General features: G+C 28.5%; 2 protein-coding genes and 2 non-coding genes across 4 annotated transcripts; 2 read left to right on the top strand and 2 right to left on the bottom strand.

Annotated features, from left to right (window-relative positions):
- Positions 1–229: 229 nt before the first annotated feature.
- Positions 230–2629, top strand: LOC107617849 (aquaporin TIP2-1). The gene is made up of 3 exons (XM_016319718.3): positions 230–492; positions 572–822; positions 1946–2629. Exons 1-3 carry the CDS (start codon positions 366–368, stop codon positions 2312–2314), a joined length of 747 nt encoding a protein of 248 aa, XP_016175204.1. The 5' UTR covers positions 230–365; the 3' UTR covers positions 2315–2629.
- Positions 2630–4574: 1945 nt separating this feature from the next.
- TRNAN-GUU (transfer RNA asparagine (anticodon GUU)) lies at positions 4575–4648 on the bottom strand. Its single transcript has one exon. It is a non-coding gene; the product is annotated as a tRNA-Asn (tRNA).
- A 690-nt stretch (positions 4649–5338) lies between these two features.
- Positions 5339–6386, top strand: LOC107617850 (protein THYLAKOID ASSEMBLY 8, chloroplastic). The gene has a single exon (XM_016319719.3). It carries the CDS (start codon positions 5544–5546, stop codon positions 6264–6266), a length of 723 nt encoding a protein of 240 aa, XP_016175205.1. The 5' UTR covers positions 5339–5543; the 3' UTR covers positions 6267–6386.
- Positions 6387–7181: 795 nt separating this feature from the next.
- Positions 7182–7255, bottom strand: TRNAN-GUU (transfer RNA asparagine (anticodon GUU)). The gene has a single exon. It is a non-coding gene; the product is annotated as a tRNA-Asn (tRNA).
- Between the last annotated feature and the right edge of the window lie 5753 nt (positions 7256–13008).

Below are 13008 nucleotides of genomic sequence, written 5' to 3'. Positions count from 1 at the left end.
TTTTTTTCTTTTAATTAAGTCCTTGCACCAAATTTTTTTTTTAATTGAGTCCTTACACTTTTTTTTCCTTATATTTAGGTTAATAAGAGGGACTTAATTGAAAAAAAAAATTTGGTGCAAGACCCAAATAAAAAGAAAAAAAGTATAAGGACCTAATTGAAAATTTCACGAAACTATAGGACCAATAGAGTAATTAAACTTAAATTAAATAATCCTGAATACATACACTATTTGAAAAACTAATAATTTTGTGCTATATATATAACGTTCCAGAGAAGCCTTTTGTGCTACATTTCTAAAGCATTTTCCTTCTTTTCATCTTATCCTTAATATCTGCTTCTTCAACTCACTAGAAACCTCTGAAGATGCCTGCCATAGCATTCGGGCGTTTTGATGATTCTTTCAGCTTTGGCTCCATCAAAGCTTACATTGCTGAGTTCATCTCAACATTGATCTTTGTTTTTGCTGGTGTTGGTTCAGCAATAGCCTATGGTAATTACTGATTTAATTAGTTTTGAGTTATTAGAAGATGTTGAACAAATTTGTTCATGTTTGATTTAAATTTGTGTAGGAAAGCTGACATCAGATGCAGCACTTGACCCTGCTGGATTGGTAGCAGTAGCTGTGTGCCATGGATTTGCTCTCTTTGTGGCGGTTTCTGTTGGAGCCAACATCTCTGGTGGCCATGTCAACCCTGCTGTCACTTTTGGTTTGGCACTTGGAGGCCAAATCACACTACTTTCTGGAATCTTCTACTGGATTGCTCAGCTTCTTGGTTCCATTGTTTCATGTTTCCTCCTTTCTTATGTCACCGGTGGATTGGTAAGTTTATAACCATAGATAAGTTTACATTGCCTATAGAGAAAGTCTAGGAATTCAGCACTTTTGTTAAAATATAACCATTACTTAACCATTAAAAGAAAAATGATTAATCTTACACTATTAAATTTATCTCACACCATTGAAAATATTAATGATGGCTAATTGATAGTTAAACATCACAAATTCTACTAGTCCCTAACACTCCTCTTATCTATAAATGCACATAAATAATTTTTTGTCTAATAGAATCAATCTTATAAGACAATATTTTTGTATCTTCTAAAAAGATATATTACTTTTTTCTATATTATTTTCTATTTTATTATACAATAATTCATAAAAAAACTTAGAGTAATTATCCAAATCAGTCTCCAAAGATTTTAAAATCGGACATTTTAGTCCTCAAGAAAAATTAATACACAAATCAATCCCCAAGGTTTTACTCCAACAGACAAATCAGTCCCAATTCTTTTTCTGACAAACTAATTACCCAGATCAGTCCCCAAAGATTTTAAAAATGGACATTTTAGTCTCTAAGAAAAATTAATGTACAAATCAATCTCCAACGTTTCTCTCTATTAGACATAACAGTCCTCCGTACAAAAATAAAATAAAATAAAATAATAATAATAATAATAATAATAATAATAATTATTATTATTATTATTATTATTATTATTATTATTATTATTATTATTAATTGTATAATAATGCTATACTATATTTTTTGGACAAAAATAATATATATATATATATATATAAAATAAATAAATTTCTGATTTTTTATCGTGAAAATAAACAAATCTCTCGTCAAATTAAAATTTAGGTAAATTTTTTATCTTTGTAAATGGAAAACACATAGATCCTTTTAACAATGGTTTGAATCCGACACAAAAAATTTTATACTTTTGCTATTTATATATCTTCAAAATAAAAATTCAGAAACCTATTTGTAATTTCCTCATAATATTAATAAGAGAACATATGTTGGGTCCCAAAATGAAAATGCACCTATGCCAAAGTATTCTATGTAGAGAAGCATTTCTCAAATTAAATCCAATAAGGATAAAAACAAAAAGAATGTGACATTGTTACAAGATTTTGTTGAATTATTTGGATGCAGACAACTCCAATCCACAGTGTGGCAGAAGGAGTAGGAGCATTTGAAGGAGTAGTGACTGAAATCATAATCACATTTGGATTGGTGTACACTGTGTATGCCACAGCAGCTGACCCCAAGAAGGGCTCACTAGGCACCATTGCACCCATTGCAATTGGTTTCATTGTTGGTGCCAACATCTTGGCCGCCGGTCCCTTCTCCGGCGGCTCCATGAACCCGGCTCGCTCCTTCGGCCCTGCCGTCGTCAGCGGCAACTTCCATGACAACTGGATCTACTGGGTTGGACCCCTCATTGGTGGTGGCCTTGCTGGCCTTATCTATGCCAATGTCTTCTTGCCCTCTGACCATGCACCTCTTTCAAGTGAATTTTGATTTCATTAATTATTTGAGACTTATTAAGACTTGAGAGTTGCAATTTGTAATTTCATCTTTTAATTTCTCCACAATAAAAGGAGGAAAATCAAGAATTATTTTCTTGCTTTTCTTTCTTTTATCTCTTTCTCTCTTGCTTTTGCTTTGATTGTAAAGGGTCTGTTTGGTGATGTGCATTATTAATTAGTCCTTTTCAAATTATGATCCCTGTAAGATTTACTTTTAATTTTGGATTCCTTTTATCTTGGATGCTATGAGGACTAGTGTATGTGCTACAACATTTACAGTTATTATATGTCATTATCTTTAATTAGATATAATAAGTTGACATAAGTAGCAAGAAGATGGGATAAGAACTTCTGTTTTTTCTTTTTTTTTTTTTTAAATTATTGTCCATGGGAAGAATTAGATAATGAAATGGTGCAACTGAAAATAATATCCAGTTGGTATTTGCAAATTAAAACAGGCATGAATTGCTAATAAATTATTAATTCTTAATAACTAAGAACAAATTATAATAGAGATAAAAAATAGAGAAAAGGATAAATAGGTCCTTGACCTTTTGCCCTGCGAACATTTTCGTCCCTGACCATTAAAAAATACTTTTAAGTCTCTTCACAAAACTTAGACGGATCAGTCCCTGACGGAGGCATTTGGACGGATCAGTCCTTGACAGAGGCATTTGGACGGAGGGACTGATCCGTCCAAATTTTGTGACTTAAAAATATTTTTCATTGGTCAGGAATAAAAATGTCTGCAAGACAAAAAATTAGGAACCTATTTGTCCTTTTTTCTATTTAAAAGTCTAACTTTACTACTTGATAAATATGCCAACTTGTCATACTACTAGATAAGCACGCTTACATAATTATGATAAATTTTAGTCATAAATTTTAACTATTTTTTTTATAATTTGATTAATTTTGACTTGTGAAACTCGATACAATTTCTATAATCTTTTATAATTTGTTCTTATCAAAACATTAATAAATTTAATTTTTACTTCTCGTAAACACTTGGATATGAGTTGTTATATTAAAACTTTTATAATTTTCTAAAATTATAATTTAACTTGAATTTTTTAATTTAGTTATTGATAATTGATAAACTTAATTTAATTTTCAACAATAAAAGGGTACAAAAACAGGAATCCAATGAACAAAGAAACATTATTCCATTACATGAAATGCATAATGTCAACAACAAATGTGCTATGGCCTATGACTTTATGTTTGTCCAATATAATCATATAAAGTTGTTGATGTGGTCCGAACCATCAAGTGCTAATAATAATAATAATTGATATCTAAGATGGATAAGTCCAAGCCATACAAGCCAGAAAAAAAAAATTAAGAGTGGCATCTTTTCAAACATGGTTTGTACTTTGTAGGAATGGGTCCATGCTTGTTTGGAAGAATCTTTCCCTGGCAGATTTGAACATACCTACAAAAAGTAGAGTGATTGTGAAAGTGTTCTAATAAATAAGTCTTGGAAATCAATTGCAATAGGTGTTCTGAATTAATCAAGGTTCAACTCCTGGAAGAGTTCTGGTCATCTGGTCATGGTAGCAAAGGGAAGCTGCCGCATTGAAGAGGGTCTCAAGAACAGCATGAAGAGGGAATTGATTGTTTGAATTGAGGGTTGGGTTGGGGGTTTGGTTTTCTATCTTGGGTCTGGGCCAGTTTTGGCCTGGATACCTGACCAAAAAAAAAAACTCCTGGAAGAGTTTTATAACTGCAGAAGCAATAGAAATTTAATTATAAGAATCTATATACTGGGTTTATTGACCAAAAAAGGAAGAGTTTCCCAAGTTGACCATTCATAAAAAACCTTAGGCATTCCTATTCAAAATCAAGGGGTGTTTGATATCTAGGAAATTTATGAAGAACTGAAGATAAAATTGATGTATGGAAGCAAGGGCATGCCATACTAATTATTAAAGATCTTTGGTAGGGGTGTGCATGGGTCGGGAAAAATCGGGTTTGATGTGATTCAGATCCGACTCGAAATATATACCGGGCCTATTTATTAGACCCGAACCCGGTCCTAAACTCGATAAAACCTATATACACTTTCGGGCCACAATTATACCGGGTGAAAACTAGACCGTTAATATTACATTACCCTTACCCGACCCTAGACCCGGTGAAATCACACCATTAGCCCCTAAAGTGTTCGGGACCGGGTCGGGTCAGGCCATGCACACCCCTAGTCTTTAGAGGTCAACATGGAAACAAGAATAAATAAATAAATGAAAAAACGCTAGAAGAAGGGCTTGAACCTTCGACCTTGTGGTTAACAGCCACACGCTCTAACCATCTGAGCTACTCCAGCTAATGTTATAAGATTTCAGTTAATAACTATGTATAGAAAATCAGGCGTGGACCTTTAGCATGACTCTTCAGTATAGTATGTGCATATTAGTGTTATTTAGATTATTTTTTTATTAGTTTAAAGTTGATAGTAATTAATTATAACAGAAGTTTATAAGGAGAACATAATGTTAATCACAAAATATTAAATTAATAAAAAAATAATTAGTGTATAATTTTTTTTTCCAAATTCAACTTTCATGACTCATTTTACCTCTATTTTTTTTTTTTAATTTGATGATTACAGATTGGCAATAAAATATTAATGAGTTTAACTTTAATGCACTAACAGTATAAATATTTTACATAGTGGTATAATTATATATTTTTTTTGAGATAATCATTCACATAGTCAATGTAAAAAAAAATTATTTTTGTCAATGTAGTGTTATATAAGTAGATGTATATAAGTATATTTAAAACTATTTTTAAACAAATATATATTTTATTCCTTATGTTATATAGACTATAACTTATGGCCAGTAAGTATCGATTTTATGATCCAAACAGTATAACATCACTGCCAAAAGCCATACAATGTACTCATATAAAGCACCTTTTACATCTCAATTAAGAATTTAATTTGAAATTAGCACTTTCACTTTTGTTATTAACTCTCAAAAAGAATTCGAATGATGAACTCCGTCTCCAATAAATTACATCCCATAGATATAGTTTTCAGCCCAAAGCGATGTCCAAATACTTTCATAAACAAAAATACTTTTTTTTCCTATAAAAACCTTCAATCCGCACTCTTACTCATTTATATACAAGGGCAAGACCGTCATTGTGTACTGTAGATAACCCTCACTGCTATTCTTCCCTTCTTCCATGCCACTCGCAAGTCGCAACAACCCATGGCTTCCTCTCTCCGTCTCCAAAACCCCACTTTCCACAAACCCCACGCTCCACCACCAACATGTACTCCCACGCGCCACCGCATCAATTACGTTCCCGTGCGGTGCGGCGGCCCGCGGTCACAGCGCGGACCCTTACTCAAAGGTCGAATCCTAAGCATCGAAGCAATCCAAGCCATACAAACCATAAAACGAATCCACCGAACCAACCCTCCTAACCACCAAACCCTAATATCCAACACCCTCACGCGCCTCATCAAAAACGACCTACTCGCCACTCTACGTGAGCTTCTACGCCAGCAACAGTGCACTCTCGCGCTCCGCGTGTTCTCCGCCGTTAGATCAGAGTACGGCGCCGATCTCACGCTCTACGCCGAGATGGTCAACGCGCTCGCAAGTAAAAGTATGGGTGACGACGTGGACCGTCTGATTTTGGAGTTGGATGGGATTGAGTTCGCTGACGTGGCGGATCAGAAGGGGATGGTGAGTTTGATCAAGGCCGTTGTTGGTGCTGGGAGGAGGGAATCAACGGTCAGGATTTACGAGATGATGAAGAAGGGTGGGTGGTGTGAGAATGTTGAACCCGATGAGTATTTGGTTAATGTTTTGGTTAATGGGCTCAAGGGTTTTGGTGAAATGGAACTTGCTAAGCAGGTTCAGAATGAGGCTAATAGGGCTTTTGCTAGGTTCTCTAGGCCCAATTTGGAGTCATTGAGATTGTAGTAAGATTTATAAGATTCTTATGTGTTTGTATGCTGGTTCTTATAAATCTTATGTGAAGTTTTTTTGATAAAAAATCTTGTATATTATCTAGGTATCTGTTATATTGTTTTTGAGTTTATACTTTATAGTCTATCCTTTTTTTATTTACTCATTAGTATCGTATATAAAAAAAAGGCAAGAATAGGATCATTTTAAAAATGTTATGCTATTTTGATTATCTGCTAAGAATTAGAGGATAATAGAATAATAATAAGTCCATTGCTTGAGGTTTATGCTTCACGTGTAGGTTGGAACTTGGAAGAAGACAAGACAAAAAATATAGTAAATTCTTGATGGTTCAAAATTTTAGAATAATAATCTTGGTGGAATCGAATAGGAAAATTAAACCCTCTGCCTGAATTTGTTGCTGGAAACTCGGAACTTGCTTTAGTGGCAGTATCACTGTTCCATTTATGTATAGATGTTTTTTTGCCTTTGTATGAACCCTAAACCACACTCAGAAAAAGTGTGTTAATGATTAATACAATGTAGATTGAGTATCATCTATAACAATTACCCCCATAATCCATGACTATTAATAAAGGGGAATGGAGCTTTTGGTGCACAAGTTTTGCATGCATAACTCTTAAGTCTTAAGCAATACCTACTCTCCCAATGCTATATCTCCATTTTTTTATCACCGAGTAAAAGTACTCATTATTTTTGTGCAACTTAATTTTTATTTTACACAAATATTTATTTTCTTATAAACGAACATAATTCATATTATAAAACTTTACTGGGTTTAATTAGATTGTATTAAAATAACAATAAAATAAAAGATTTATTATGTTGTAAACAAGTTAGTTGAGCCCCACTTTTGTGCATATTTTTTGAAGTTATATACATAACTAGAATATAAAATAATATATACAGCGCTAGAAGAAGGGCTTGAACCTTCGACCTTGTGGTTAACAGCCACACGCTCTAACCATCTGAGCTATTCCAGCTATACTTTCATGATTTTCCTTATTACTTTATTTCAAGATGAAACTGTTGATAACCATATTTATGTCTTGATTAAATTAAATCTGAGATTAAAGCCTAAGGAGTATATGCCGGCATGCTGCCTAGTGCCTTTCATCACATTATTATCTCTTAATGAATTTCCTGATATTACTAAACAAAAAGAATATATAATATCATGAAGCAATAAAAAGTAATAATTCAAAAGACTTATTTGAATTCTGTCAAAAAGTTCAAGGATTGATCTTATCTATTTTATCTTCTTCTTTGTATATGTTATGAACTTGTTGGATATATATATATCACCAAAGAGGTACAAGAGACACTTTTGATTTTTCAGAATTTGAAATAAATTGATCATCAATATTATATTAAATAATTTGTTATTTTAAAATTTGAAAAATTAGAATAATTTGTTATTTAAAGGAAAAAAGTTTAGATAACTTCAAAACTAAAAGGTTAGGGAAGAAAACATAAATGATGTCATATAATTTTACATATGTCAAAATAGTGAGTGGGAGGAAAGCAAAGGAAATTGAAAGTGAAAGAAAATGAGACAAAAGATATGATATCTCTTGCCACCAAGAAAATAGACTTTACATACATTATGAAATAAAAGTGATGGTTGAGCTGATGAGTTCCATATGTATAGGGACAACCCAATTTCTTAGTGGAACTTACGTGTGAGGAATCTTTTGAACATGAAAAAGACTCTAGTTGCAATGGGCTTCATAAAGTATTATGTTCATTCATGCAAAATATCATTTCAAATTTTAAGCATATCCTTGATGTAAAAGTATATAAATGGTTTTAAATTTAACATATATCTTTTGAAAAAAAAAATGTTAGGCACATATAAAAAATAAGTCAACATACATGCATTTATATATAAATCAATATATTGTTTAATTTATTTTTAATGTATATTTATATTTAAAAAACATGTATTAATTTAACATATATCTTTTGAAACAAAAAATGTTAGGTACATATAAAAATAAGTAAATATGTATTTATATATAAATAAATATATTGTTTAATTTATTTTTAATATATATTTATATTTAAACATGTATTTTATATAAATAATTAATTTATTAATTTATTTTTTATATGTACATGTAGCATAGTTGTATGTTCTTTTGATATAAAATTCTTTTTGATGAATTTGGTAGGTAAATAATGTATATATAGATTTATTTTGTCTCGAACTAAAAATTTATTTATATTTTAGAAGAAAGAACCAATAAGAGTTAAATTATAGACCTTATATATAATTATATAAATTTTGATGATAACATGTGATGAAATTATTTATTCTAAAAATTTAGATTGTTATGCAATATACATAAATAATTATATATCTAATAATACATATGCATCAAATATATGCAAACAAACTCGTTAAAATTATTTTGTAATAATATAGAAATTAAAATATACTCAAATAGAGAATAAAAAATAACTCGTCGGATTAAAAAAAAAAAAAGAAGACATTTCATAATTTATATATTATCTTCATTGGAATTAGTTTACTGTTACAAATACCTTTTTGATTATTATATATTTTATTTTTCTTCTACTTAAATTAATTAAGATTTAAATCCACAAATCATATTTAATTAAAGGAAAACCTAAATGTTATACATAGTTTCTCTTTTTCTTTTTCTGACAAATAAATCTTAACTTATAGTTTCTAAACATGGCATCTTTTTTGGGCACTAATAACACAGAAATGGTATTTTGCATTAGACATTTTCCAAAAATGAAAAAACAACCTTATGGAATATACAAATATAGTGCTTTTGCTTTCAAATCTTGAGTCTCAGCTTAAAATTTGTTGGCATCACATTGTCAACAACGAAAAGAAAAAATAAAAAATAAAAAATAAAAAGGAGAAACTTAAAACAAGAAACAAAATAAACATCCAGTCAAAATCAGTCAAAAACACTTTATCCTATTTTTTTCTTCATGCATGCATGATTAAGTAAAAGTGCATAATAATTGATGAATTAAAAGGGATTGGTAGATATCACTTAACTAGCTTCAATTCGAGCCTGTCGGAGAGAATTTTTTAACTTTCTAATTATTGTTTTGGATATTTTTTTAGTGGAAGACCAATGGTCAAAAGAAATATATATCTTTTACAAAATCCTTGTATATCATCACGTCTCATCTTCTATTGATTTAGGTCATACACAACATGTGGCATGTAGAATTAATTCCTTTTATTTTTTATTTAAAAAAGGTATTAATGAAATTTGAGATAATATACCACCTTTATTTTTTATTTTTTCTTTTTTCTTTTTCTTTTTCCTTTTACTTTTGTTTTCTTTTTTTATTTTCCTCCATATATTACGTTATCAACTTATCATCTTTCATTTTCGTTGATTTTATTGTGACGGAAAAAAACGTTCACTCATAGAAAAAGGGCTCCTTTTAGAAAAGAGAAGTGATAGGGGCACTAATTTTTGTGATTTATAGCCATCACATAATTATTAATAATATTTTAATAATGTGAGATTGGTGTAAGATTTCATCAAATGACTCACTTTTTTTTACTGGTTACATGCTTGCCAGAATTTGAAAAAATTGTTAGCCCTAGACTTTTTCTTTTGAAAATTCGACTATTCAAAAAATTAAAGCTATATACAATTATGCATGCTTGAGCTAACAACTTCCGTGTGCAAATATATTTTGAGATTTGAACAAGTAATTATTTATTTTAAAATATTATTTATACACTAAAATCAATCATTATATATTTATACCAAAAAATTATAAATATATGTGTTATTTAATTTATTTTAAATGTATATTTTATATTTTAATATATATTTTATACTAATAACTGATTTTAATATACATATAATATAGTTATTATTTACCTATTTTGTTTATTTTGAAGGATTGCTTTATCAAATTAAATGCGTTTTGGTGAACAACTTGCATTGGAAATTTTTTTAGATTTAATTATTTATTTGATCTTTATAGTTTCATCAAATTTTTAATTAAAATTTTATTTTATTTTTTTAATTGGATCTTTACACTATTTTTAATTTTATAATTAATTTTTTTTTATGTCAAATATGTTAAAATTAACAGAATATTTCTTCTAAAATACATGCGGTCAAAAATCTAATTAAGTTTTTAATTATGAATACCTTTAATTTATAAAAAAATATTCAAATATATTAAGAAGGACCTAATTATAAAATTAAAAGTAGTATAGAAATTCAATTAAAAGAAAAAAAATATAAGACTTTAATTAAAAATTTAATAAAATTATAGAGACTAATAAAATAATTAAATTATTTTTTATTAATTATATATAGAATTTAATTTTAATTTATATAACTTTTAAAATTTATGAATTTAAATGAAATTTTAAATAATATATTTAAATATTAATTATTTTTACTAATGTAATGATACAAAATTAGATTTTGATCAAAACTTCTATAAACTAAATCATGATTATAAAGACACCAAAAAAAAAAAATTCATGATTATAAGGTTTCAACGCAAATATATACACATATTAGACATATACATACACAGCATGGACATAAAATTACAGAATTTAACTCCAAAAATATACGTGCTAGCAGAACGTACAATACCATCATCATCATCACGAGTAGTTATCAAATTGAAAACTAGCTATTTGGCGTTTGGGGAATGTAATTTTCTTCTTGTTGCATTTCGTTCTTTTTGTTGTTTTTGGATCATAGTGCACAGTGTGTGATATTTTTGGTCGGTACTCGGTGATGATGTTTGTCTACAATTATACCAATTATCCAATATATGTTACAAAGTTTTTCTTTCTTGAAATAAATTTTAAGCTGAAATTCAATATTTATTAACATATTATACTATTTTTTATTTGGACGTGGAAACATAAGAAGGTTTATTTAATCCAAATAAATGAGGATCATCAATTTCTTTTAGGAAAAGTATATGAACCAAGAGGTGATCAGTCAAAAAATAAATAATTTAATTAATTTATAATTATATTTAATTAATTTTATTTGTTTTTAATTTATAATATTTGATATTAATTGCTTCTCACCCTAAATTAAAATTATGAATGATACGTTGAAAAAATAGGGGCGGGGATAATGAAACTTCCAACAATCCTGATTCTTAATATATAAAAAAATTTATAAAATATATAAAAGAACATCCATTTAGTATGAAAAAGAAACATTCTGATACATAGTAGAAGAAACATCCTAATATCTAGCATAAATACCACATAGAGATTTTGGATTCACCCAAAAGCATTTAGCTAATTTTTGGCTGATATCCTTGGTTTCTAGCATTGTTGTTTTAGTTAACATTAGGGAAATTTTGTTCTTAATTAAGTCAATGAGACTTTTAAAGACAAAGTTATTATTGTAAAAAGTAAAATAATATATTTATGTGTATTTCATGTTTATACATAAACCAAGCTCCTAAGTCAAAATTACACACACTGTTTTACTCTCTACTAGATATATTTATAAAAAGTACACTAGATATATTTTTTTTAGGGAAAGGTATTATTATTTTAGTTTTTAACGTTTGGACTAAGTTTTATTTTGGTCTCTAATGTTTCAAATATTTTATTTTTAGTTTTAAAAAAATTTTAAACGTTCTATTTTAATTTAAAATAGTTTTGAATGGATTTAATGTTGTCTAACTGTTAAATTTGATACGAACAATTCACATATTAAAGAATCAATAATGTTCGATGATTGATTCTGAAGCACTGATGATGATGGTTAGAATTTGGAGTTTTGTACAATAAAAAAATGTTATAAAAAGATTTTGATTATATTTTGGTGATATGACTTAACCAATAACATTGTGATATCTACGTCACTCGCTCCGTTAATAATTCGTGTCAAATTTAACGATAACACAATATTAAACTAATTTAAAATTTTTTAAACAAAAACAAAATATTAAAAATATTAAAAATAAAATTTAAACGTTAAGACAAAAAGAATACTTTACCCTTTTTTCGTAGTTAACCCGCCTCCCAAGAGTCAACAAGGCAGTGAGTTCAGTTACAATAGTACATACACTAGATATTTATCTGATTGTTCGCATTGTTAGTAGCCAAATTAGTTATATTAGTTATGTAAAGTTAGTTAGAATTCTGTTTTCTGTTTGTGATGAATTGGCAAGTTAGTTACAGCTCCTTGCCTGTGAGTATAAGCTGAACTTCAGTTATCAATGAATCATAATTCATAATTCTCATTCCTCTCATAACTTTGTTACAAACTTACAACACACTATCATAACCCTCATGACCACTCATTATGCTTTTATAGGTAGCATTTTTTTTCCCCTTCAAACAACCATGCATATATAGGATTGCGAATTGGACTTGGCTATTGCACATGCTATCCTGCATCTTAAGCTGAAAATTACATTATTATTATTATTATTATTATTATTATTATTATTATTATTATTATTTTGAAGGTGATGACTTAGTTAATATTTTTGCTTGAATTTTTGCATTAAATTTTTTTATTTACTTTATACTAATTTTTTTTTATCTTTTGAGATTGATTAAAAATTAAATTTTAAATATTTATTTTAAACATAAAATTTTTAATACTATATTATGATATTATTTTTTTAAAAAAATTTAAAATTAATAAAATAAAATATATAAATAATTATATCTCTAATAAATAATTAATTAGTTGATGATATTGTTTACATAATTGACTAAAACTTT

The sequence above is a fragment of the Arachis ipaensis genome, chromosome B9 (genome assembly GCF_059453495.1).
Source record: "Arachis ipaensis isolate K30076 ecotype BB chromosome B9, ASM5945349v1, whole genome shotgun sequence".
Lineage (NCBI taxonomy): Eukaryota > Viridiplantae > Streptophyta > Magnoliopsida > Fabales > Fabaceae > Arachis > Arachis ipaensis.
Note: the sequence above shows the minus strand (reverse complement) of the source record. Positions and strands in the feature narration are given on the sequence as shown.